Source organism: Solanum verrucosum, unplaced genomic scaffold (assembly GCF_900185275.1).
Source record: "Solanum verrucosum unplaced genomic scaffold, falcon-dt-bn FXZP01000117.1, whole genome shotgun sequence".
NCBI classification, from domain to species: Eukaryota; Viridiplantae; Streptophyta; class Magnoliopsida; order Solanales; family Solanaceae; genus Solanum; species Solanum verrucosum.
The window spans coordinates 743096-770006 of record NW_026020014.1 but is presented as its reverse complement, the minus strand read 5'-3'; the positions used below and the strand labels follow the sequence as shown (position 1 = coordinate 770006).

Sequence of the window (26911 nt, the reverse complement as noted above, 5' to 3'; positions counted from 1 at the left end):
ACAAAAATTATAAAACCGGAAACCGAACCAATAACCCAATAAAAAATTTGCAAAACCGTTTAAAAACCGTAAGCCCAATAACCCAATATCAATAAACCAATAGTGTTTTTTTCGGTTCGGTTTATTGGTTAAATCGGTTTTTGCACACCCCTAGGTATTTGTGCCATATTTTATGCCCATTTTACTCCTAGACACTACCTTGTTGCACGCCTAAGTTGTCAGTTGAAAGCAATGCAGTAACCTTATTGCACAAGACGTCAATTGCGTGATAGCACACATGAAAAAACATTATAATAGCACACCATGGTCGTGGTTCATCCCCCAAGTCCAAAAATTTCCCTAGAAAGAGAAGCTCTCAAGAATCCAACTTCTTTCAAGGTTCATCCATCATCCAAGTTAAGATTTGGCCATAGAATATTGATGGTTTCTTCATCTTAACACGATAATACCTCATATTCGTGCAATCCATAGATTTACAAGAAACTTCTTAAGAACTCAAGTGAAGGATTTTGCAAAGGTCTCTTTCTAGAGGTAAGACATTAGAAACGAACTCCCATGTAAACTTTAGCATTTCTAACATAAAATTATGAGATTTTAACAAGTCAAAGAACAAGTTCTTGATATTTTTCCACCAAAAACCAGGCACTAATAAAAAATTTAGAGCATTTAAGGTATTTAAGACTATCTCTACGTGTGGGAACGTTATTGTTCTTCCCCCGTGCTATATATTCATGTTAGCAAGTAGTCCCCTATGTAGTTAGGGTTCATGATGAAAACCTCATGTTTTAATCTTCTTGATATCCTTATAAACTCCAAGGACATCCTATGATATTGTCCATTCTAGACTCCTATGAATTCTATGAGTTTTACCATGAAATCACAACAATATGGAAAACATGATTTTCTTTCCAAAATATGGTATGATTAGATAGTGTATACATGAGAATATTCTCTAATCCCTTTAATTAGGCAGATAGGAACTTGAGTAATATTTTATTAGTTTCTTTTTTTTTTCTTTTTTTTTATGACAAGGGAAACCCGCAGCCGCTATCCTTTGGGTGCGAACAGGGTAAAACCCCTGCTCTTATGCAATAGCTCGCAAACCACATAGAAGAGGTAACATGCACTAGGCAAGCCTAGTGCGACGAGCTCGACCTAAAAGGCAAGCCCCTTGCTTTCGCTGGCAAGGGGTTTCGAACTTGAGAACTCCAACATGGAAGTCCCAAGCCCAAACCACTAGGCCACCCCGAAGGGTATTTTATTAGTTTCTTTGCTTATTTACATTATCTATAACAACTATTTAATCCCATCAACTTGAGGGAATAATTAATCAATTCAATTCCCAATATCTTTTATTCTTCCTCTATTTTCTCAAAACACAAATGCCAAACCTAATGTGAGAACTGTGAAGAGGGTACGGGGTAGGAGAGACCACACAAGAATTATGGTCAGTCCAAACAATCATTCGCATATGCAAATTACTTGAAAGTTCAGCCTTTCTAAAGAGCAAAATGCTCATATGGTACAATGCATTGTTTATTTATGCAACTTCTCTCATGTACCTACCCTTTCTCTTTTTCTATTTTCTTGCTGAAAATTATCTGATCAGCATAAATAACTGTGAAGGAATCAATCATGCATACTGTTCGGTTGTTTGTCAACAACATTTTCATGACTGATTTTGTTCTCCTCTGACTTCAACCACCTCCCCTTCAAAGCTGTTGTATAACCCCCTAAAAGATTCCAACAATGTCATAATCAGTTTAGTTGCAAAAATAAAGGCATGCAGGAAAAAAAAAAATGAAGCAAGAGGCAGGCTTGGCTTCATTACCCCTTCTTTTTCAATGGCAGTTACGGTTGGTCTCTTCTTTACTGTAACTCTCGAAGCATCTGGGAAATGTTCGACTTCATTATTTGATTTTTCCTCTCCAGCTATCTTTTTTTGCAAAACAAGCTTTGCTGGAACAGGCTGGATCACATCACATCCACAGTGGGTGTTAAGTTTCAGGCTAAACCACATATAAAGTTAAACAAGTTAACAGAGTTTTACCGTGTAATGGGCCACTGTTCCACCAAATGCCGCAATAGTAGGATCATCTGCATCATCACCTCGTACCTGCAAATGGGCACATGAGGAAAATATTAATACAACTAAGTAATTTACCAAATTAGAAAAGTGTAGCTAGGCTGAGTTCAACACTCAGAAAAGGTACATATCACTGGGGGTAGGGGTTGGGTGAGATAATATATCCGGGATATGGTTAAGTTAAGAAAAAAAAAATTAAAGGATGAAGTAGAGTTTAGGAAAATGTTTTCCATAATTTTGGAAGGGAAGTCATTTTCCTTAAATTTGAGGAAAATGAGTTGATCTGGAAAACATTTTCCAACCATTTAAGCCAACCAAACATGGGAAAATTGAAAATTGAACATTTTCCAGAAAATGTTTTCCTCCATACCAAACACACCCATAAGTTTGGAGAAGATGAATATATGAGGTCTCAATTTTCATATGGAGAAGTTAACTTTGCCAATCTTTCTTTCAATTAGCAATTGCACCAAAGGAGTCTTTCCTTTGGCTTATTAACCTGGAGAAAGCATTACAAACTTGGAGAAAGGCATTTAACCAATAATTTCACCTGTGATTCATATGCATCACGAACAGTTTTATCCAACTTGTTGTAGGTTTCTGAACCAGCAGTTGGAGCACCATCGAAATTCGCAAGCACAACCTGGTCTTTATACCTGGCAACATAGCATTAATTGTTCATGTTATCTCCAGCACCAAGAGGTTGCTATGATCTAATGACTCCATGAGTTTTTTTATAAAAGAAAAGGGAAAAGTGTCGTAAGAATTACTAATTTATTACCACTCCTGCTTTTGCTGTCTTCTTTTGATAAGGAACGTTATTTCATTGACTAGAAACAACAGAGCAAGAGAATTCATGTATATGAGAGATGGTAAGAAAAGATAGCAATCCCAGATGAGTACCAGATTGCTATCTTCTCTTACCATCTCGTATACATGAATTCTCTTGCTCTCTTTCTAGTCAATGAAATGACATTTCTTTTCAAAAGAAGACAGCAGAAGCAGGAGTGGTAATAAATTAGTGATTGCTTGTGACACTTTTTCAGAAGATGCATTGGTGGTTGACTTGATTATCATAAATACAAGTGAGAGAGGACTAGCACTATGGGGGGAAAAAAGGCAGAATCACATAGCGATCTTGTTCTGTTCTTGATTTCAAAATCTTTAGCTGCGCTGACGGATCTGGTAATTCATTTCTGAATCAACAGAGTACACATAAATTACAGAACATTTAGCAATCTCTAATATGTAAAACGAATAGTCTTAATGGACATCAGTAATTCAGATGGTTGGTGTATTTAGTTATTTGTTGAACAACATGATAGAAAAAAAGTCATTCAGAAAATTAAGTAAATACACCAACCATCTAAATTACTGATGTCCATTAAGTTTATCACCAACACACCCTATGGAATGACCATCTGCATTACGTCTAAAGTTCACCCTTAAATCTATGCTTATCATCTAATTGCAAAGTAAATCAAAGCATATAGTGGTCTGTAACATTGTAGATGTATTCTATTCTAAATTAAAGATTACTTACGACCAACTAGTATGCTTGAAAACTCAAATCTCGAACAAATAATAGATAATAGATAGAACAATTGGAACATATACTATGGCTGGAAATAAATACAGAATTAACGTCTTACTTCAGCTGCTGCTTCTTCAACCGGTTGTCTGTCATGTCACCCCTTACCAAAGGGGCAATGCTTCTGTCGGATCTAATTGACGCATGACCCTTCCTACCAGAAAATAATTTTTTGGTTTTCTCCACAATCCTATTCTGTGCTTCCCTTAATCGCTATTTACGTCTTACTTTTTCTAATTCCCTCTTCTTCCTCAACCTCCTCTCTTCCTCAGTTTCATTGGAATTTTTCACTGGCAATGGAGCTGGCTGATTAAATCGAACAGTCTGACAAGGTGGGGGAGGACACGAAGAAGGAGGAAGCAGACGGAACCGTGGCTGAGAAGGTGGCGGAGGACATGAAGGAGAAGGGAACGGAGGTGGATACCGATTTCTCAGCAGAGAGAACGGTGGGGGAAAAGACGAAGGGGGAGAGGGTGGAGGTGGGCACGGTGTCGGAGAAGGTGGAGGAGGAGGCGGATGTGGATACAAAGAATCCGGCGGAGGCGGAGGCGGCGATGAATATGGATTTCTCGGCAGGGGAGGAAGAGGAACGTACTGATATGAAAATGACGATCCTTCTTTCACCCGATAACCCTGATTCTGCCTGAATTGGGACATCGATGATGGCGGTGGCGGTGGCGTTGGCGGTGGCGGCGGCGGAGGAATCAACGCCGAGTGATATGGTGGAGGTTTTGGCTTAGATGTAGAAGTCTAGAAGCCGACACTTTTTGTTTTTGTTATAGTGATCTTGGAAGCTGAGCCCTTATAAGTGTCTATGAATTCCTACTATATCCGACAAAAAGTGTCAGGGTTTGTGGACTTCTACATTTAAGCCAATCCCTCTACCGTATCACTGGACGTTGATTCCTCCGTCTTCGTGTCGTCGCAGTATAATCTTTCGCTACCATCATCAATGTCTCAATTCAGATAGAATTGGGGTTACAGGTGAATAATGGGTCGTCATATTCATATCAATACATTCCTTCTCCTCCATTATCGAGAAATTCATATTCATCCCTTCATCTGAATTGAAAGGTATTTGAGAATTTCTTACTCTATTTTTTTGCTAGATTTTGAGTTTGGGATACCCAATTCTTGATTTTGAGAATGGAGATGTACAATTCTTGATTCGATTCCAACAATGGAAAACAACTAGACTAATTTCAATCTCATTTATAATTGATTAATGAATGATTTCACTTAATAACTTGGAAATTTATTTGATTTTTTCTTTTTTAATCTTAGAAAAGAGAGTTAATGGCGATTGAATTTTAAACCCTAATAATTTTAAAAAATATCGATTTGTGAAATCAAATAGTATTATTTATTTTTCTTTTGTCATCGTTGTTCCTGTTTTTTATCTTTTGTTTTGTTTGATGTTCATGGTAAGTGCAAAATATCCATCAATCAATTAATAAAATGAATATGTGCCACTGATACTTATCGGAATCGCCGGAAAAAAAAATCGCCGTCCATTTCTCAGATCAAAGAGTCGACAAAAATCATCCGTTTATGTTTCTCCTGCACTCAAGAATCACAAGAATTTTAAATTAGAATGAGATTCCAACTTTGGCTAGAAAAATATCAATCAATTAATAAAATAGATATGTACCACTAACTTTACCGAAATCGCTGTCTATTTCTAAGGTCAAAGAGTCGGCAAAAACCCTCTGTTTCTATTTCTCCAACACTCAACAACCACAAGAATCTTAAGTTAGAATAAGATTTCAACTTTGACAAAAAAAAATATCAATCAAATCAATTAATAAAATGAATTTGTACCACTGACACTTACTGAAATTGCCGGATAAAAACCACCATTCATTTCTAAGATCAAAGAGTCGGCAAAAACTTTCTGTTTATGATTCTCCTGCACTCAAGAACCACAAGAATCTTAAGTTAGAATGGGATTTCAACTCTTGGCTATTAGGGTTATGATAGAATAAATCGGAGAACTTATGAAACGGGTAGATATGTCATTGCAATAAAATAATTTCGTTGTGTCTTTTTTTTTTTCTTAAATTCTAAGAATGAGCCGGCTGATCCTAACATTATTTATAAGGAAACAAACGGTGATTTACCCGATGATGCCCATCAAAAAATGCAAGTTGAAGGAAAATACGAAAAAAGTGGTTCGTGAAAATATATGACTCAATAATGATAATATGTGAAGAAAAACTTATATTTAAACACCAAAAGATTAGCCAAGAATAAGAGATAATAACCAATAAATTTAAGAGCATAAATTTATAATCATTATATAAAATATAACTTCTTAATATTTTATTATTTTAAATTTTAAATTAAGTAACTTTAACTTCATTATTTTCTTTTTTAAAAAATCATAAAAGGGATCAACTCAAAATTTAAATATTCAAAAAAAATATAATTTACTTTTGATTTATTACTTTATATAGAAAACAAATAGATAAATGAAATTGTATTGTTGTCATTTATCTTCTTTATATAAGTGTTTCCTTACTTGCTTGAACTTATTTTTACCTGTGACAATTCTTAATATTTTATTATTTTCTTCTTAAATTTTAATACTTTTTACTTTAATTTTTTTAAAATCATAAAAATGATCAATTCAAAATCTGAATATTTAAAACATGATATTTTACTTTGGATTTATGCCATTTTTAGAAAATAAATAAATAAATAAAATTGTCATATTTGTTAACATTCACTTGTTCTAAGTATTTTCTTATTTGCATATAAATACATTTTTTGTATTTCCTTTTATAAAATTTACTCAGCTCTAACTTTATTTTTAATAAAAATTATAAAAAGAATCAACTCAAAATATGATGTTTTACTTTTGATTTGTGACTTTTTTTTTAAGAAAATAAGTAAATAAATGAAATTGTCATATTTGTTAACATTCACTTGTTATAAGTATTTCTTTATTTGCATAAATACATTTCTTATATTTCCTTTTAAAAAAATATTTGAGTAGCATTAACTTCATTTTCTTATAAAATCATAAAAAGAATCAACTCAAGATATTATGTTTTACTTTTAATTTATGACTTATTTAAGAAAATAAACAAATAAATAAAATTGTCATATCTATTGGTATTTATCAGTTATATAAGTAGAAAATAAATAATATTGTTATATTTATCCACATTTATTTGTTACAAGTATTTCTTTGCTGGCATAAATTATATTTACTTATAAAAAATCTTAATATTTTGTTAGTTTTAAAAAAAATTTAAGTAACTTTAAAGATCATAAAAAGGTTCAACTTTAAAAATAAAGTATTCAAACATGATATTTTATTTTTGACTTATGGCTTTTTAAAAAAAAAAATTGTCATATTTATCAATAATTATCTGTCACAGGTCTTTCTTTACTTGCATAAATTATTTTTACTTAAAATATTTTTTAATATTTTCTTTTTTTCTTTTTTAATGTAAGTAACTTTACATTTTTTTTTTTAAATCATAAAAAAGACCAACTCAAAACATGAATAATCAAAACATGATATTTTACTCTTGCCATATGATTTATTTTAGAAACTAAATAAATAATTGATGGATCAGATTAAATAAATAGTATGATATTGTCAAATTAGACTTTTAATTTTGCAACACTTTAATTATTAGTAGTGTCCATCATTGATTATAAAATTGACAAATAAATTAATATATTAAATAGTCAAAGATTTTATTATTATAAATCTGTTGACTAGATTATATAATTAATGATCAATTAAATTAGATTTTTAATTTTCAACACTTTAATTACTAAGCTGCATTTGGATTTTCAAATTTGCAACGCTTTAATTGTTTCGGAGTTAAATAAGTGAATGATGTAATAAACATCATATCATCTTTGTATTCATAGAACTTACCTCCCTTGGGGTTTTAAATATTATATTTACATGTGTTTATTTTGATATACTTATTTGACTAAATTAAATTACTCTCAAGTATAAACTTTTTGTTTAGTGTAAGGTTACCCCTTTATAGTTTAATTATTAGTTGCAAGTTTTTTCAACGGCTAAGATAACTTGGATAAAATGTGAAGAATCGATATCACATTTATATTGTTGTAATATTAATTTTTAAAATTTTGTGTGTAACTAAATTTTACGTTAAAAAATATGTTTTAACAAGTGTTGAGTTACGTGCTTATTTTTGCTTATAATGATACACTTAAAACAAGAACTATGGTGAGTCATCCTATTTTGTTTTTTCCACTGCTAAGATTGGGTAAAATGGAAAGAATTGAGAATCACAACTACATTGATGTAACATTATTTTTATTTTTGTGTAACTAAGTTTTAGGGAAAAGGGTCTGAATAATACTTTAACTTTGGTCGAAATTGTTGTTACGATACCAAATTTTATGGAGGACCTTTTACCTCTCTGCACTATCTAATAGTGTATTTTAAAGGTATATATGTGTCCACGTGGACACATTACTATTTAAAATGATGCAATATTTATGATGTCCATGTAGGGACATGTATACCTTTAAAATACACTATTAAATAGTATAGGGGTAGAAGGTCATTTCCAAAGTTTGGTATCGTAACAGTAATTTCGACCAAAGTTGAAGTATTTTTCACACCCTTTTCCCTAAGTTTTACATTACAAAATATGTTTTAACAAATGTTGAGTTACGTGTTTTTTTTTTAATGATACACTTAAACCATGAACCATGATGAGTCATCCTCTTTTTAATTTTATTTTTTTTACTGCTAAGATAATTTGGATAAAATGGAAAGAATTGATAATCACGGCTATATTGGTGTAATATTAATTTTTTAGAATTTTTTGTGTAGCTAATTTTTATGTTACAAAATATGTTTTAACTAGTGTTAGGTTCGTTTTTTTTTTTTGTAGTGCTACACTTAAAACGTGAACTGTGGTGAGTCATCCTATTTTTTTTTTTTTTTTTTTCCACCACTAAGATAATTTGGGTAAAATTGGAAGAATTGATAACCATAGCTATATTGTTGTGATATATTTTTTTTATTTTTTTTGTGTAACTAACTTTTACGTTATAAAATATGTTTTAACAAGTGTTGAATTACGTGTTTATTTTTGTTTGTAATGATACACTTAAAACGTGAACCATGGTGAGTCATCCTCTTTTTAATTTTATTTTTTTCACTGCTTAGATAACTTGGATTAAATGAAAAGAATTAAAAATCACGACTATATTGCATCTTCTTTTTTATTTTGTTTTTCACTACTAAGATAATTTGGGTAAAAAAAATGATAATCACGATTATATTGTTGTAATATTATTATTTTAAATTTTTGTGTAACTAATTTTTACGTTACAAAATATATTTTAAAATAAGCATTGAGTTACATGTTTATTTTTGTTTGTAATGATACACTTAAAACGTGAACCATGAAAAGTTATCCTCTTTTTTATTTTATTTTTCAACTACTAAAATAACTTGAATAAAACGAAAAGAATTGATAATCATGGCAATTGTTGTATTATTATTGTTGTTGTTGTTGTTATTATATTATAATAATAATAATAATAATTATTATTATTATTATTATTATTATTATGAGACTCTGCTGATAAGCACAGGTATTGAATTTCAACATTTTTCAGGATACAATACAAGTGAGAATATTTATAACTTCTCTAAAATGAATATAAAACACGTCATTCATATTGAAGATTGGGGTATTTTCTCAATGACTGAAAGACAATTCAGTCTGAACAAAGTCATGGTAAGCTTTACCTATTGGGATTATATTCAGACATTTAATAAAGTCCTCTGTTATAACAATGAGAGGCATAAACATACTTGGTTTATAAAGGTATGTGCTAAGATATTTGCTAACCCTATACCAAATTGGTTTTTAAACTGGTGGTCATACCATGGGTCAACCATAAAAATATTGTCCGAACCATTCCTTAAGTTATACAAAGAATGGGTCAAGATTTCCCCAGATCTCAACAAGTTATATCATCAAGAACATATTTGTTATTTTCAACAAATTGAACATATATATTTTTTTATAGAATTCTCTGTTCCATGGATTCATAAATGGGTTCCGAAAGTAGATTTCACTGAGGAACAAATCCCTTGCCTATACAGAACTTATTATAATAATTTTTGGGACAAGTTGATGAAGAAAGATCCTCAAACAAAGTCTATATACGGACAAGAATTGTTGGATCTAATAACGAAAACCATACACGATTATAAATCGATTCCTAATAAAGGAATTATGACTGATGACTCAGCCTCCGTAAAACATATGACTAGAAAAATTTCTAATCATGATGAAGGAGAACAAAATGAAATGATTACGAAGTATTTAGAAGAAATAAAGAAGAAAATTCTTCTAAATATAAGTCATTACGCAAAATCAGATTCATCAATGCGTAGTGAAACAAGTGAAGATATGCACGAAGCACAACCATATGAAGAAGACACACCAGTGGATGCACTGAAGAAAGCCGAAGATTTTTTGGCAAAATTAAAAGACAAGATGTAAAAAGAAGTGTAAAGCTTATCCGCGTCGATAGTAGGCCCGCACTACTGTAGCAACATTATTCACCTACAGTAGATACATTGTTCACCTATAGTAGATACATTATTACCAGGACCCAGATAGGGGCCCAGTATCCTGTACAAAGATGCTTTCTTTTTCTATAAATAAGTTTGTTTTTCTTTAATTGAGAGCAGGTTTTAGAAACCTTCTCTTCCCTTTTGCACTCTCTCTCTCTCTTGTAAACTATTCTTACTAAGTATTGTAAGTTTGCCGGATTTTAACCGAAATAATAAAGTGTGCGGTTTGGTAACACCAAGGTACTTTATTTTCTCTTTCTTCCTGTCTTTTACTTATATAAATTGTCCAATCTAAGCCGTGACTATGTCCGGCTAAAAATTTATATCTATGCCGGATAACTAACTTCTCTTTTGTATAGACCATGAACGAATCTAAGCTTTATTTAAATATAGAATAATTTTAGTATGGTTTCTCGACTTGGTTCTAAGATTAAGGTACAGTCAGATCTAGTACTACTTTTATTGGCTTTGTCTTTATGACTCCGTCTGATGAGCCGTGGTTTTTAGCCCGAAATTGAGTTTGATAAGTAGGGCGCCTGATACCCGGTTAGAATTATCAGACACATGGACTCAATAAAAGTATGTATTAGCTTCTTGACAGACCCTTTGTTTGGGTAAAATAATTAAACCATGCAGTCTGAGAAACTATGTTAAAATTCTTATGTATTTCGATTCTTATGTAGTTGGACTACCTCTAAGGATATTGACTTGCTTGATCTATGACTAGGCGGACTACCGCCAGGTCAGTGATCCTGCTATGACTGGGTGGACTACGGCCAGGTCAGTGATCCTGTATCGTTGGTATCAGAGCCTAGGAACTTTCATGATATATATATATAATTGATGTAAAGAATTTCAGCATAGATATATTCTCTTTTTACGGATCAAGATGATATTATAAGTACTCGGTTAGAAGAGGTAGATATACCTCAAAACCTTTATTTATTTAACAAATGGACTATTCCGAAAGTTAATATAAAAACTATTTATAATTATGGATGGTTTGATAAAATCTCAAATAAACAGTTGATTAAAACAATAAAGCAATCTTTGGCGTTAAACTCGTCTAAACAAACTATTCGTTTATTAAATAAGCGAGATATTGATTTATATAGATCTCAATATAAGTTTTTGCACATTGGCATGGTTAAAATTGTTTTTAAACATTTAACTCTTAAAGGGTTACCTGAGACTTTCTTAGCGGCTTTACGAGATGCAAGAAATTTAAATTTTTGACAATCTTTGATGGGTTCGATAGAATCTACAGTGGCCTATGGTCCAGTCTATTTTAGTGCTCAACCAAATTTGCAATTATCTTTAACTGATTCTAATATCTTAGATGCTTTAACTTTGAATGTTAAAACACATGATTATTACTATGCAGCTGGTTCTGAATTAATCTGCTTGTCTTATAGACTCTATTTTAAATTACTTGCTACTTTGAATCCTAGATGTAAGTTATATGATACATCTGATCAAACTATTTTGGTAGAAACTAATTTCGCCAAATCTAAGATCACTACTAGAAGACTTTTAAAATGGGAAGAAATTAATTTTCCTACAACTTGGACTCTAGATTCTGTTATACCCCCTGAACAATTGACAAATGATGTCACCAATTCTGAATATTCTCATATTAGTTAAAATTTCGATGGAAACATTTGTATACAGTTTGATGAAAAAAGTGTTCCTTATAGTAGACATTTTTTTGCTTCTGATAGAAGACTGACTATTCAACATATTTTTCCTATAGAACCTTGTTATGGTCCAGCTAGAAATCGCGCTGCTTCATTACATACTTTGTCAACAGTTATATCTACAGAAAAACAAAAAATTAAAATTGATCATCGGTTAAACATTGTTCAAACGAATGATAAATCATCTAATGTTTCTGATAAGGATATTCCTTCTGTATCCGAGATGGATTTTAATCTTAATGATACTTAATGATGAGTGAACATCAAATTGATTTTAGTCCAGGTTCACTGACAAGAAAATATATTCAAAACGAATTTTTAAATGATAAATGGAACCGGTTTAAAACTTGATTTTTTGACACTTATAGTAAAAAAGATTTAAATAATATTTCTCAAGAGTTTTATGAAACTTGTGCACTACATAATCATATTATGTTCTTTGTGCTTTGGTTTATAACCACTTATTTGCCTTTATTCATCAACGTTCTTGAACGATCTTACAAAAATGAATCATGTAATATTATTCAATCCATTTATCCTCCTCAAGCTCTGTTTATTTTACCAAATATTACTGGTATTACTTTTACTGTTTTTCATAAATTTATTGATAATGAAGTCGCCGCAGTTAGTATCAATGAAATTAATCGTCTTATTTCTCAAAATAATTATTTGGGTCTATATGTTAAAGTTATTGGTGAACATATTTGTTCTCTAGACAATAACTTAGATAGTCTGTCTAATCTGATTGCTCAAATTGATAATAAGCTAAAATCTGTGAAACAAGTTTCGGAACAGGCTTTTTCGTCAAAACAGCCTGATGTTCATATTCAAAGGCCTCCTGAGATTCAGGATTTTATTCTTAGACCTTTGCACGACTTTGAAAACCTTCTTGATAAAAAGTTTTCTCAATTTGGTGCAAGTGCGAAACCGATAAGTCTCGCTGAAGATTTTGCAGATGAGATGGAAGCCACTTTTTTTTGATTTCAAAACTCAAGTGGAAATGAAAGTTAATAAACTTCATGGGTATCCAAAGAAGAATAGTGGTAATACTGCTTATGCTAGAAAACCTAGCATGCAAACATATTATTATCCCAAGCCTACTCCTCAAGATGTTTTAATAGAGGAAAGAGATTGGAAACAAACTAACACTTCTTATAGTGGAAGTGAGATTTATGAATGGAATCTCGATGGGTTAACTGATAGGCAGTTGACGATTATGGTTCATAGGATGCTTATGTATGCTACTATCTGCAAAAGTGTTAGTAACACTGACAAAACCATTTGCAAGATGATTATTGCAGGATTTATCGGTCACCTAAGAGGATGGTGGGATAATTATATGCCCTCTGATGTGAGAGCAGCTGTAATTAATGCTAAGGCAGTAAATGAAGGAGTTGATAATTTAGGCTTTGCCTTTGTTCAAAATAGAGAAGACGCTGTGTATATACTAATTTTAACTATTCTTGAACATTTTAGTGGTAGATTTACCAATCAATATGAAACCATTAGATATCTACTAAATGGTCTTAGATGTAGACGTTTAGGTGAGTTTAGATGGTATAAAGACATTTATTTAAGTCGGGTAATGGAACTTCCCGAAAATGGTTTAGAATTCTGGAAAACCAAATTTATTGATGGCTTACCTTCTTTATTTGCAGAAATAGTAAAAAAGACTCTTAGAAATCCACAAGGAATTATTCCCTATAATGATTTTACTTATGGAAAACGTATTGGGGCTTGTACGCAAGAAGACATAAATTTGTGCAATGAGTTAAAGCTCTCAAGACAGCTTAAAATGGATAAGCTTAGAGAAAAGTCTTAATTAGGAGATTTTTGTACTCAATTCGGTTTACTGGATGCTTCAAAAAGCACCAATCGAGAAACTTCTAAATCAGAATCTCATAGATCTCATCATAAGAAAAGAAGATCTAGAAGAAGGACTAGAGAAGAAAGAGATGAGCGTAGGGCTCATCATAAATCTCATAGATTTACCTTTCATCATCAAAAGGTTTGCCGAAAATTAGAGATAATAACGAACAAATTTAAGAGCATAAGTTTATTATCATGATATAAAATATAACTTCTTAATATTTTATTATTTTTATTTTTATATTTAAGTAACTCTAACTTCATTATTTTTTTAAAAATCATAAAAAGGATCGACTCAAAATTTAAATATTCAAAAAATATATATTTTACTTTTAATTTATAACTAACTTCATTTTTTTTAAAATTATAAAAACTTAACATGATATTTACTTTGGATGTATGCCATTTATAGAAAATAAATAAATAAATGAAATTGTCATATATGTTAATATTCACCGGCTATAAGTATTTCCTTATTTGCATAAATACATTTTTTATATTTCCTTTTTTAAAATTTAGTAGCTTTAACTTCATTCTTTTAAAAAATCATGACAAGAATCAATTCCAAAAATGATGTTTAATTTTGATTTATGAGTTTTTTTAGAAAATAAATAAATAGATAAAATTGTCATATCCGTTAGTATTCATCAGTTAGAGGTAGAAAATAAATAAAATTGTCATTTTATCAAACATTTATCTATTACATGTGTTTCTTTGTTTTCATAAATTATATTTACTAATAACAATCCTTAGTATTTTGTTAGTTCTTTTTTTTTTAAAAATAAAATAAAATTACGTAACTTTCACTTCATTTTCTAAAAAATCATAAAAAGGTTCAACTCAAAAAATAAGTATTCAAACATGATATTTTATTCTTGACTTATGATTTATTTTAGAAAAATAAATAAATAAAATTGACATATTTATTAATATTTATCTGTCACAAGTATTTCTCTACTTGCATAAATAATTTTTACTTATTACAATTTTTACTTTTTTTATTTTTAATGTAACTTACTTTATCTTTACTTTTTAAAAAATCATAAAAGACTCAACTCAAAACATGAATATTCAAAAAAATGATAATTTAATTTTGACTTATAATTTATTTTAGAAAATTAATAAATAATTGATGAATTAAATAAAATAAGATAAACATAATTATTGTCAATTATATTTTTAATTTTGCAACTCTTAAATTATTAGTAATCAATCATTGATTATGAAATTTTAAAATACATTAATATTATGAAAAAGATTCTTTTTTATTAATTTAATAATGACTAGGTTACACAATTAATGTCATAAACATCCTTCCATATTTGTATTCATAGAACTTACCTTCCTTGAGATTTTAAATATTATATTTATATGCTTTATTTTGATACTTTTTTGACGAAATCAAATTATTTTTAAGTATAAGCGTTTTGTCTAGAACAAGCTTATCCCTTTATAGTTTAATTATTAGTTGTAATTTTTAAAAATATTTACCTTCCTTGTGAAACTGTTGATATATTGTGATATTTTATTTTTTTAAAAAAATCAAATTATTTAAGGGGGACTTGGGAATAAAGTTTGTTAAAAAAACGAAACTAATTGAAATAAAAATAAAAATATTGATATGTGTTCCATAAAATACAGTGTACTAGTGTTAGCATAATCGAATCTATTTAAGAATACAACATTCATGCTTAAATACGTATAAATAAATATATATTATTTTATCTTTTTTAGCTCTTCTTAAATTTTCTTTCTTCCACACGAGTGTGACTTTATTTAACATTTTTAGAACTTTTGTGTAACAAATTTTTACATTACAAAAAAATGTTTTAATAAATGTTTCCTTGTTATGTGTTTTATTGCATGTTTGTATTTTTATTTGTAATAAAAAATAACACATAAAATATGAATAATCTTTGATTTGTCATTTTTTATGCTCTTCATTGTTTTCTTTCTTCCATATAAATGTTTTCGTTTTCATAGACCTTTAAGCTACAATTTTTTTTTAATAAGTGTTTTTCTTATATATTTTATTCAAATGAATATTTATATTTTCACTTGTAATAATAACACATAACACGTGAACAATCTTTAATTTGTCCTCTTTCCTTTTTAGCTTTTCTTCTTTTTCTTTCTTTCACATGGGTGACTTTACTTTTTTTTTAAAATTTTTTTAGTGTAACTGACGTTTACGTTACAGAATATGTTTTAACAAGTGTTGAGTTGCATGTCTATTTTTGTTTGTAATTCTGCACTTATAACGTGAACCATGGTGAGTCATTCTCTTCTTTTATTTTTTTCATAGCTAAGACAATTTGGATAAAATGTGAAGAATTGATAGTTACAGATACATTGCTTTAATTTTTTTTATATTATAGTTGAAGAGGTATCAAATGGATTTTAATTTATTATATAATGTTTTGAGTATTTAATTTTTTTTATTATGATGTTATATAATATGAATATCAAATAAAAACAAAATATTTCAGCAACGTTTTGTATAATTAAATTTGGGTTATATTAGCCTATTTTAAATGGATTAAGTGTCTTCTAATTTCTTTTTAAAATAACACTTTAAAATCGAACCGATCGGACTAGAACATCACTCATTTAAGCCCAAATGCAGCTTTTTGGGCCAAACTTTTCATGCTATAAAAGGAATAAAATCAGTAAAAAGTAATATATGGGCCTTACTTTTCAAATGCTAAACTCACGAATACTGCAATAATGGAAAAAGGAAAAATTACAGAAATTCACCTTTTAGTTTACTTATTATCATTATCCCCTATAAGTTTTACAAATCTCCAAAATCCCTCATTTTCGCTCATCAGATTAGTGTATCTCGCTTATCAGTTTAGTGTATCTCGCGCATCAGATTAGTGTATCATGTATAAAATGTACCTCGCGCTTCAAATCAGTGTATCTCGCGCATCAAATTAGTGTATCTCACGCATCAGATTAGTGTGTCATGTATAAAATGTAATGTATCTTACTTGACGATTAATGTATCTCGTGCATCAGATTAATGTATTAACGCTTATATTATTGTATCCGTTTTTTAAATTTTTGAGGGATTTCTGTAATTATAAACTTATAAGGGACAGATGGTAATTTTGCCTTAAAAGTATGTGATTTCTGTCCTTTGAAAAAATGTACGAACACAAATAATGAGCAGACCAATCCACTTTTTTATATGTGGGTTCTTTCAGAATATTTTTTTGTTTTGAATAAAGAAGCACGTGAACCTTTAGTGTACGACAGGTGTTTTTCTCGGTGGATGGATGAGATAAATGCCTATATTGCTTTATAATGTTATTGTTATGTTGATGTTATATTAAAGAATGAAATCTAAAAAAGTTGCTTAGTTTCATTCTTTAGAATTGTCGAATTCTGTATATATATTTCATTCATCCATAACATACTATAAGGTGTAGCTCTAATTAATAAACTCTAATTAATGCTAATACAAATCATTCCCTTTATCATTACATTTAACAAGGAGTTGTGCATTTTTAACTTGGAGTCACTTAGATTATATTCCTAATAGAGTTACTTTGGGTGATACGACGCCGTTTCAGTTGGTCCAGCTTGTCTTGCATACTGCATATATACAGTAACAAATTTCATCACATTCATTTTAATTAATTAATTAATTAGCAGAAATAATTCGAGTATATTTGTTGCTACCTTAAAATAAACTTCTAGCTTCTTTCTGAGTACCGCATATTCTCTCTTTAATTGCTGAAAAGTTCTCTTACATCTGCTTCAATTTACGAAGAAATTAAAATAAAGAAAAAAATTAATCACATAATCTCACGATGAGATCTGAAAAGAGTAAAATATATGCCTTGACAAAACATGACTAGTGTACAATTTTGTGATGCATGAATAGTTTATGATATATTCTGTCTCGACAAAAATGTCGACTAGTAAAAAACCATATTTAAGTAAATTCTAAATAAGCCAGTAGGCATGTAAGAGCATCTTGCAAGCCATCAACTACGACAAGTAAGTTCCAGAGGATTAATATTTGGGTATAAATAATACTATAAATGAGTAAGAATATTCAATAGAAATTAGATAGACATCAACTTTTAACCTTGATTTTTTGTTAAATGGGCTAGAAATTGAAAGTTAAAAATTTAAGACTATTTTCAAGGTCAATAGGTACATACAATGTAATTTCTAATGTTACATTTTATCTATACGGTCCAGGTTAAAAATACTTTCAACTTTTTTTTCCTGTGTACTTTCTCCCTTTCGTAATAATAGTGCAAGCTAGTCACTTATAATAATGTCTTGGAGTAAATATTGATAATTGATATTAGATTTCTGATCGTAACATGCTATAACATATTAAATTATGTTGATAGTGTAAAAAATTATTTATATTAATGACGATTAATTACCCTTCCACGTTTCCAGCTCGGCAGTATACCATGAACTGTGTACATTCAATTTTAACTTTCTTGGCTCCAATGCTGCATACAATTAGTCATGAAAAAAAGTTGTTATAATAAGTTTGATGATAAATTAAAGGAAATTATCATTTTCATTAATTATTGTAAGTATCTAGTTTATCATATAACCAATCTTATTAATTTCTAACCTTGAACTACTGCCCTTAAACTGATGCATATAGTTGTCAAGCTTTGCAAAATCAAGAGGATGTTCTTCCCTAAAATAATTAAACATTCAATAAATTAAATAATTATATTAATCAATCAGTGCATTATATATGTCTAAGAGGAAAAAAAAACTCACAATGATTGGTCAATATTATGAATGAACCTAGCAGAATCATTATAAAACAAAGTAACAACTTCTTCCACAAAGTTAGGAGTAGCATCATCTTGCAGCTCTTCCAACTCAATAAATTGCTCATCAACATATCCCTGCACCCATGCAAGTGACTCAAACCAATTAAAACCTACTATCTAATTAAAACTGTCCAATTTCGAATAGTTCACGGACAAAAAAATTAGTCATTTTTTTGTTTGGATTAACGGTTAGTAGAAAGGATAACTTTGAGCTATTTAACTAGTTGTAGGGCATTTTGCGATATCAATGCCCCTAATAATAAATGCAAAAAAAAGAAGAGAGGAACCTGATCGAAAAGGGACTGCCTAAGGCTAGCAACTTGACGATGCAAGTTATTATTTCTTTCCATACGAATAACAATGAATTATAGACACACAAATAGAGTAATTAAAAGATAATAATACTACTAATACTAATATACTTAGAAATTGTATGCTGAATATGGAGAAGGTAGTGGGAAATGGAACAAGGGTAAGGTGGTTTATATAGGAGCAAAAAAAGGACCTAAGGCAGACCTAGCTTAGAAGATATGGGTTCAAGATTCACTTGAATCGATTTTTTTTCTCTAAATTTAGTAAGAAATTTATTAAATAGTTATAATTTTTTGAATTTCTTAAATATTTACAAGAAATAATTTGTGTACAAATCAAGGGAAAGTATATGATAAACTTTTTTTTTGTTTCCCACATGATGGCTGGTATATGTATTGAAGTTTGACTAAATTTGAATTTGTAGGTTGTAGAACTCATTTTCTAGGGACGTCCTGCATTACAAATCCATTTCTAGGGATACCCTCTCAACATGATTCTTTTCATTCTCAAAATATGGCTTAAACCCACGAGCATGGGGTAGTATGACACTTGTCGTGCTTGGCTGACTTGGTTACATTGATGTAACTCATGACTTAAGAGTCCAATACGGAAGTGGAGTAGGGAATATTAAAAAACAGTATCATTCCTTGAAGTGACTTAATAAGGAAAATTGAAGTTAAAAATTAATGAGAGCCCAAATTGGAATAATTGAGAATGAAGTATTGGAGAAGAGATCATATCATTATAGCTTTATTCCCTAAATTCTTTTTTCTAGAATGATATCTGGAGATTTATTATATCATCACATTTCATATTTGTAGGAATGCTCTTTACTTTCAAAATTGATTTTCTTTTAATTAGAGTGGTGTTTGGATCAACTTGCACGCATCTCAATTAATTATACAAGGTATCTATTACCTCCCATTATTACATGTATCGAGTAACTTTTATCTAATAAAGGCTGGAACAAATAAAAAGAAATCTCATAATGCTCATGGTTCTTAGCTATATATTTCATTTATCATAATCTTAGGCTCTAATACGGATAAATCGAATCACAATGGGGAACAAAAAAAAGGGAGTAGTTGTGTTATTGGTTTTACTTTTTCCCAAAAAAGGAATACTTCTATATATATATATATATATATATATATATATATATATATATATATATATATATTTACTAAACTTTCGATTCCCTTATCATGATACAATGTTGATAAGAATAGTAAGCCTTTGTCCAAATTAAATACATTATTGGCACCTTTTTCTTTTCCCTTTATAGTACTTTATTACATCATGGCTCATGCAATATTATTGCTCTTTCATAAATTGCACTTATATGTCTATCTCTGGAGAATTATCCCCTCTTTTACTCAATGATACAACTTTGGATATTTCATATTTTATTTTAGCGTAAATGCAACCATTCAAAAGTTAGCTTTTAGTTAGGGTCACTTTTTATTATTTTTATATATACATAAATAAATATTCTTCCACACTATTCTGTTCTGCTCACCCTATCCAACAAATTCTTTTTTAGTTGGTAGGCCTACAAAAAGGACTTACATAAATATTACTCCAATAATGTAAATACAGTAGAAATAAATTGTTTAGTTTTGATAAATAAATAAAATGAAACACAACAAAAAAATAAACGCCGCTGCCGGGGATCGAACCCGGGTCACCCGCGTGACAGGCGGGAATACTTACCACTATACTACAACGACCTTGTTGACATATTTATATCTAAATAATAATACATTCTCAACAGACAACTTATTTACTGAAGCTGGCTCACCTTGCTCTGATATGAATCGGTTTAGTTGGATGATCATTTGACCTTTCTGGATGCTATTTTGGCCAGAGATGTGCAGCGATTGCGTTTGAGAGCCATTCCTGTGCTTTAAGGACCCTCGGGAGACCGAGATGGGAGAGCTGTTTCTCCACCAAAATGCATATTAATTAGCTGCTTCTTGCTTATAATTTTGTGCATTAACAACGTACAATTTGCTCCACATTTTTTTTTGGTTAGAAAGATACGTAAAATTTATTTATTTTATATTAGCTAAACATCAGTACAAGGAGTGAGGGCCAGTGGCCCGTGTTGACCCAATGGGTCAGAATTACACAAAAGATGTTGAGTGGCCAATACAAAACTAAAAATTGTCTATATATTCCTAAATTAGTACCATCTCCATGAGTACACTAATCTTCAAAGCTATGAAAATCCATGACTACTAATTTTATGTATCTTCCTTGACTTAGCGATAGCTACGATAACTTGGACTGTACATGCAACTCTCAGCATATGTTACTAGGTTCTCCGGTTGAGGTAGACGAGTGGCCAAGCCTGTTGAGCAAAAGGAAATGAACATCAATACTACAATTGATAGATACATGTCGAAAAAAAAGTGTTAAAGTTCTCCAGTGACAAGATTGTAGAGGCAAAAATTACCAAGTTCACATGCTTTTGCTGCTACTTTGGCAGCAATGTGAGCTGAAATCTTCCTTATGTTGGCAAATGGTGGGTATATTAGTCCCTTCTCCAAGTTCTCTTGACTTACTTCTGCTGCTAAAGCTTCCGCTGTTCAGATGAAATAATTCGGAGATAGAAATGTAAGATTTTATGAGGATGAAAGGCACCACTTTAGTGTAAAGGTGTCAAAGATTCCAATTCCAGGAAAATGTTTACAGTAGCATATGCACAAAAGTTATAATCCAGAAAATAATCAAGAGATAGAAGTTGATCAGAACGCGAATTGCACTAGATATTATCATAAATAGTAGAGTAACATTATGCAGAACTTACAGGCTGCCAGGAGCATGTCATCATGAACGCGAATAGCACCAGATATTATAAGTCCCAGACCCAAACCAGGGAAGATGTATGCATTATTTCCCTAGAGAGAAATTGAGTACGTAATGTTATGAAATTTAAATGTATTTAGGAAAAATGTAAAGCCATATGTTTTGACATTTCAGACCTGACCAGACACGAAAACTTTCCCCTTGTACTCAACTGGAGCAAATGGACTCCCGCTAGCAAAAATGGCCCGCCCCTGTATGGATATGGAAAATTTTTAGAACTGCAAGAAAACAGAACATCTGCAAAGACGAACATTGACAGAGTAATACCAACTTCAACGTAAAAAATGGACTGTCCAATAACTTACTTCACTCCATGTATAAGCCTCTTCAGCAGTACATTCAGACTGTGATGTTGGGTTGGAGAGAGCAAAAATAACTGGTTTCTGCATTACAAACCATTTATAACAATAAATTATTCTTGCTTAAGTCTTTTACCCAAACTAGGTGGACTTACAGAATGCAGCTTTTCTCCGAGAAGGATTTCAAGGAACAAGGAATAGTACCTTATTGAAGGTTGCCATAGCTTGTACCACTTCTTTAGTAAACGTCTTCCCAGTGCCAGAAGACCCAATCAAGACGGTTGGCTTAATTAACTGGTACACAATAATACGAGTTAAGGATGAGACTTCGAGGGGGAGGATAACGAAACTGGGAGGAGGTGATATATTTGTACCTTCACAGCATTCACCAGTTCTTTTACTGGCTCGTGGTCATGAGCCCAGGGCCTCTTAAAATGTTGAAGTGACTCCATACGAGACCTAACTATCAACCCCTAGAGGAAGAATGATGTGTGGATGTTTAGTAATCAATGAGCTGCTGGAAGACCAATTGAAAGAATAAAAATATCTAATACAGACAATTTCAGATACCTTAGAATCCACCATCCAGGTTCTCTTGCGTGTCTCTTCTAGAGGGGCTCCAGTCTACACGAAGAACACCATTGCATAAATCACTTGACATATTTCGTTTTTATAAAGGTGGTAGAAACTTTTGACACAAGATCTTTAATCAAAAGTCAAAACAAAGAGAAATAGTTTCCTTCAAGGCCAAACCTGTTTTGACATCTCAAGAGCTATGAGTTCTGCTATCCCGGTACCAGCCTGCATTGTCAATAAGTGATTTAAGGGGCATAACGGAAATCTACAGAGATATACAATGGAAGGGAAACTAATATATGATCAAATCCAGCTCTTAAACTGCTAAGGCCTTAAAGGAGGAAGGTGTTGAGAAATTCCAAGTACAACTTTGGAGGTTTCAACACTGAAAAAATCCACCTCTGGTCTTAAACATAATGAAAATCGAACTTCATTTTGCTAAACGAGCAAGATTGTTAGCTAATATGAGGGCAAAACCAAAAGCTGTATGTCAAAACATCATTACCTCTCCAGCTCCCAGGAATAAAAATTTATGCTGTGCCAAGTTTCCCCCCACTAAGTTTAGTGCTGCCATGATCCCTGCTAGGACCACAGATGCAGTCCCCTGGAGGAAAACACAGAACAGGAAGATGTTAGTGACAGAATGCGTGTATCAGTCATAGAAACACCACTTCTATGACAGCATTATAATATTTGAGTCCTTATCTTACCTGAATGTCATCATTGAAAACAAGGTGGCTAGTTCCATACTTCGCAAGAAGGTCAAATGCGTTATGATTCGCAAAGTCTTCAAACTATTGATGTATGTCATGAAGTTAGAACACGGAGTAAAGTTCAATATACATATGTACAACTTCATCAGAAGACAACCAACCTGAATGAGCACTTTCTCTCCGTAAGTTTGCTTGACAGCAGACATAAATTCATCCAAGAGTTCAGCATATTCCTGAATGTGGACGAACCATCAAAAGAAGAAAGTTAAAAACATATACAACCTTCTACGAAATGTACTCTATGACCTAGCATTGTAGGAAATAAAAATTGTGAACCTGTCCTCTAGCTCTTCTTTGTCTGAGCCCAATGTAAAATTCATCTTTTAACAATTTCTCATTGTTTGTACCCACATCAATGGTTACTGGCAAGCACTGCAAAGGAAGAAAGGATAATTAATCTACCGATTTTTCTCCATTGGTTAGGTGGAGGTAAAAGGAAGTAGATAAGGCTCTGCCTGACTGATAATGCTAACTAATGCTTTTCAAGTGCCAAGTAGCTGGGCAACTATAAAGTAACATGTGCTATTTGCAGGTTTCTATGCGAAACGATGTGCAGAAAACAGTCAGATAACACAGTTTCAGACCATATGATTATTTAGCATTTTGGCAGATGTAAGATTTGATTGAGTTCACCGAACATCAATGAGATACAATACTATTTGTGAAAGAAAGGCATCATGTCCATTTCTAACAACTGTTACATTTTCCCTACAGAAACTTACAGATGACGGCCGAATGCCTCCAAGAGCGGTGTATAAAGAGAGTTTCCCTACTGGTATCCCCATTCCCTGTCAAGATGAATTGATTGTCATTAATATGTCTTTAGATACCTAAGAGAAATATGTGGGCAGATATGTCATATATATGTTTTAAAATATATATTGGTGCATAGAGAAACTGGGAACATCAGTTAAACAAACAGATGATTAGTTTTCTGTTTTTCCTTGGAATTCACCTAACATGATTCCAAAAATTAGTGTGAAGTCCATATAGAACATACCTGGCAACCTAGGTCTCCAAGGCCTAATATTCGTTCTCCATCAGTTACAACAATAACTTGAATTTTCTTCTCAGGCCAATTCTTTAATACCTCAAGAATTTTGCCTCTGCAAATGGCTATAACAAATCAGATCCAAATGTAATAAAAAAAAACTTGGGCCACTAATTTGAAAATTATCTGTTGAATTCCAAACACATACTTTTCTTTCAAGCTGATGAAAAGGCCTTGAGGTCGTCTGAAGATGCTACCATACTTCTGGCATGCTTCACCTACTGTTGGAGTATAAACTACCGGGAGAAGCTCTTCCACGTTTTCCATAAGAAGCTTGTAGAATAGCCTCTCATTTCTCTCCTGCACCAGGATGCAAGAATTTGTATATTATGATGCCAATAAATTGGGAAAATGTACAAGGTCTTGATCCAAGCAAGATCTATTTGTTTGGGACGTCTTAGATGTAATCAGACTCCAATTATTATTATGCCATTGTTTCTTTAATACTAAAGTATAACTTTAACAGAAAGCAGCAACTAATTATCAGCATATATTATGTGCTACTACCTGAAGATCCATCATGGCCATGTACCTTTGCAGTGGTACATCATACTGACGCAGATTGTTCATCAATTTCTTAACCTGACAGAAGAAGTGACACAACAATGCAGTTAAATAGAGAGCTTACATTTGGTCAGGAAGAGGAAGACTGAGAGAGACATAATTAAGGCTATGCAAAACACAACATGGACAACCTGAAGCTCGTGATTAAAAACCACAGGAGGAAGAAGACCACGTAAATAGTGTGAATCCCTTTCTTTCTCGCTGAAAGCTAACCCTTTGTTGTAGTGTGGATTACGCAACAATGAGTATCCACTGCTCACCAAAAAACAGAATCATGTTCATAATGGATACAAATGAAGAAACACTTCTCAGGTTCACCAATGATGCTCATTTTCTTTTAACATCAAAAAATTAAGGAGATCAACAAGTATCCCATTCTATTACATCATTTTCAGGTGAGCTTAAATGGAAAGATACAATTTTAAACTAATATATAAAGACACCAGGAGAAAAACAATCAATCAAGTGGCATTATAAAAATGAAAATAATAAGAACCGACCAGAACAAAAAAAAATAATCATTTTTTAACAGATTCATATGATTAATGACAAAAAGCAACACAAATTGAAAAACCAAATTTCAGAAACCAGGGTATGTTCAGTATAAAAGCTTTCCAATTTTCTCCTGTTCGATTGATCATATATTTTGAAAAACATTTTTTCGAAAATAAATTACTATTGATTTGTGTCCACTCCGCACTAGACAAGATGATGTGGAATTTTAATAGAGAGCATAGAAAATATCGAAACAAAACGTAAAAATCGAATCTTTTCACCTAGCAACAGAGAAGTTCCAAGGAGTAATAGTTTGATCTTCAGTGGCACTATCCTCGCCGTACACATCGCCGACTCCACCAGTGACCGTCGATTTAGAATCTTTCTCTATAACTGGAGAATTTTCCTTCATCTCCTTCAAAGTATTTTCCATTAAAACACTCACATTCCGGTCTCCATTTGGGCTCACAGAGGCCACCACCATAGGAAAAGACACCTTTTTCCGGGACTGAATCAAACATCTTGAAACCCCAGATAGCGAATCGTTCTGCAAAAACAAAAATCTGATCAGACAAAAACATTTGCAAGACTAATCTGGAAATGAAAGATTCAAAGAAATTCATCATAAAATTTGATCAAGAATTCCATGATTTAAGAGCTAACAAGATATGGGGTTTGGGCTAAGAATGTTATTTACCGGAAAATTGGTTCCATTCAATGAGAACATTGTGATTTGTGAGAGAAGAAGAAGAAATACAGAGTATTTTGTTTTTGTTGAGAAAAGGGAAAAGAGAGAAAGAGTGTTAAATACTAGAAAAATCTGCTTATGAGGGCTTATTCTAAGAAAATGCGGCGACAAGACCGTGTAAATTTCACAAGAAAAATGACAAAAATTATTCTCACGTTTGTGTAGCTTCAAAGTGACTGTATACTAATCTATCCGTTTTAGTTTATTTGTCCTATCACATATTATTTTATCTATTTTTTTTATAAAAAACAATGAATAATCTTTTACTTGACATATTTAAAATTATGAAATTAAAGAACACTTTAATACATTTTTTATATTTTTAATTTAAAACACAAAATTTAATTTTTTTAAGATTCATGATAAAACAAAATTAGATAAATAAATTAAAATAAAGGGAGTATATTTTTGAGCAATTTTAATTTTTAAAGTTTGTCAAAAATAAGTATATTTTGTTGGTGTCAAATTTTGTTATATTTAATGTGGATTATGAACACAAAAATTTAACATGACCTTGTATAGATAAGTTAATTTTTAAAAATATATCACATTATTTAAGTG

At 31.3% G+C, this 26911-nt stretch overlaps 4 protein-coding genes and 1 non-coding gene across 5 annotated transcripts; all 5 read right to left on the bottom strand.

The window, feature by feature from the left end:
- Nucleotides 1-1448: 1448 nt before the first annotated feature.
- LOC125820644 (protein PAF1 homolog) lies at nucleotides 1449-4351 on the bottom strand. Its single transcript, XM_049500058.1, has 5 exons — nucleotides 3739-4351; nucleotides 2637-2742; nucleotides 2051-2116; nucleotides 1874-1969; nucleotides 1449-1733 (listed from the first exon to the last, which is right to left on the bottom strand). The coding sequence occupies exons 1-5, from the start codon at nucleotides 3771-3773 to the stop codon at nucleotides 1713-1715; spliced, it is 324 nt and encodes a 107-aa protein (XP_049356015.1). The 5' UTR covers nucleotides 3774-4351; the 3' UTR covers nucleotides 1449-1712.
- Nucleotides 3891-4334, bottom strand: LOC125820822 (sulfated surface glycoprotein 185-like). The gene has a single exon (XM_049500259.1). The coding sequence runs from the start codon at nucleotides 4332-4334 to the stop codon at nucleotides 3891-3893; it is 444 nt and encodes a 147-aa protein (XP_049356216.1).
- A 13039-nt stretch (nucleotides 4352-17390) lies between the features above and the next one.
- Nucleotides 17391-19011, bottom strand: LOC125820821 (histidine-containing phosphotransfer protein 4). Its single transcript, XM_049500258.1, has 6 exons — nucleotides 18949-19011; nucleotides 18606-18736; nucleotides 18451-18519; nucleotides 18251-18322; nucleotides 17529-17601; nucleotides 17391-17441 (listed from the first exon to the last, which is right to left on the bottom strand). Exons 1-6 carry the CDS (start codon nucleotides 19009-19011, stop codon nucleotides 17391-17393), a joined length of 459 nt encoding a protein of 152 aa, XP_049356215.1.
- A 1620-nt stretch (nucleotides 19012-20631) lies between these two features.
- Nucleotides 20632-20703, bottom strand: TRNAD-GUC (transfer RNA aspartic acid (anticodon GUC)). Its single transcript has one exon. It is a non-coding gene; the product is annotated as a tRNA-Asp (tRNA).
- A 484-nt stretch (nucleotides 20704-21187) lies between these two features.
- LOC125820855 (NADP-dependent malic enzyme, chloroplastic-like) lies at nucleotides 21188-26418 on the bottom strand. The gene is made up of 20 exons (XM_049500290.1): nucleotides 26300-26418; nucleotides 25884-26149; nucleotides 25239-25359; nucleotides 25051-25125; nucleotides 24692-24843; nucleotides 24493-24598; nucleotides 24215-24280; nucleotides 23769-23864; nucleotides 23594-23665; nucleotides 23430-23513; nucleotides 23225-23323; nucleotides 22897-22944; nucleotides 22714-22767; nucleotides 22518-22616; nucleotides 22348-22437; nucleotides 22150-22227; nucleotides 21961-22035; nucleotides 21786-21876; nucleotides 21432-21560; nucleotides 21188-21326 (listed from the first exon to the last, which is right to left on the bottom strand). The coding sequence occupies exons 1-20, from the start codon at nucleotides 26327-26329 to the stop codon at nucleotides 21238-21240; spliced, it is 1920 nt and encodes a 639-aa protein (XP_049356247.1). The 5' UTR covers nucleotides 26330-26418; the 3' UTR covers nucleotides 21188-21237.
- Nucleotides 26419-26911: the final 493 nt, after the last annotated feature.

What these genes read in the sequence shown, in the direction of transcription:
- LOC125820644 (XM_049500058.1), bottom strand. Translation starts at nt 3,773, where the DNA reads ATGACAGACAACCGGTTGAAGAAGCAGCAGCTGAA. An exon ending in TTGAAGAAGCAGCAGCTGAA is followed by an intron (nt 2,743 to 3,738) that starts GTAAGACGTTAA and finishes CTATGTTGCCAG; the next exon opens with GTATAAAGACCAGGTTGTGC. An exon ending in GTGATGCATATGAATCACAG is followed by an intron (nt 2,117 to 2,636) that starts GTGAAATTATTG and finishes GCCCATTTGCAG; the next exon opens with GTACGAGGTGATGATGCAGA.
- LOC125820822 (XM_049500259.1), bottom strand. Translation starts at nt 4,334, where the DNA reads ATGTCCCAATTCAGGCAGAATCAGGGTTATCGGGTGAAAGAAGGATCG.
- LOC125820821 (XM_049500258.1), bottom strand. Translation starts at nt 19,011, where the DNA reads ATGGAAAGAAATAATAACTTGCATCGTCAAGTTGCTAGCCTTAGGCAG. An exon ending in GGCAGTCCCTTTTCGATCAG is followed by an intron (nt 18,737 to 18,948) that starts GTTCCTCTCTTC and finishes GCATGGGTGCAG; the next exon opens with GGATATGTTGATGAGCAATT. An exon ending in CGAGCTGGAAACGTGGAAGG is followed by an intron (nt 17,602 to 18,250) that starts GTAATTAATCGT and finishes AAATTGAAGCAG; the next exon opens with ATGTAAGAGAACTTTTCAGC.
- LOC125820855 (XM_049500290.1), bottom strand. Translation starts at nt 26,329, where the DNA reads ATGTTCTCATTGAATGGAACCAATTTTCCG. An exon ending in AAAGAAGAGCTAGAGGACAG is followed by an intron (nt 23,666 to 23,768) that starts GTTCACAATTTT and finishes GTCCACATTCAG; the next exon opens with GAATATGCTGAACTCTTGGA. An exon ending in CTATGGCAACCTTCAATAAG is followed by an intron (nt 22,228 to 22,347) that starts GTACTATTCCTT and finishes TTTGTAATGCAG; the next exon opens with AAACCAGTTATTTTTGCTCT.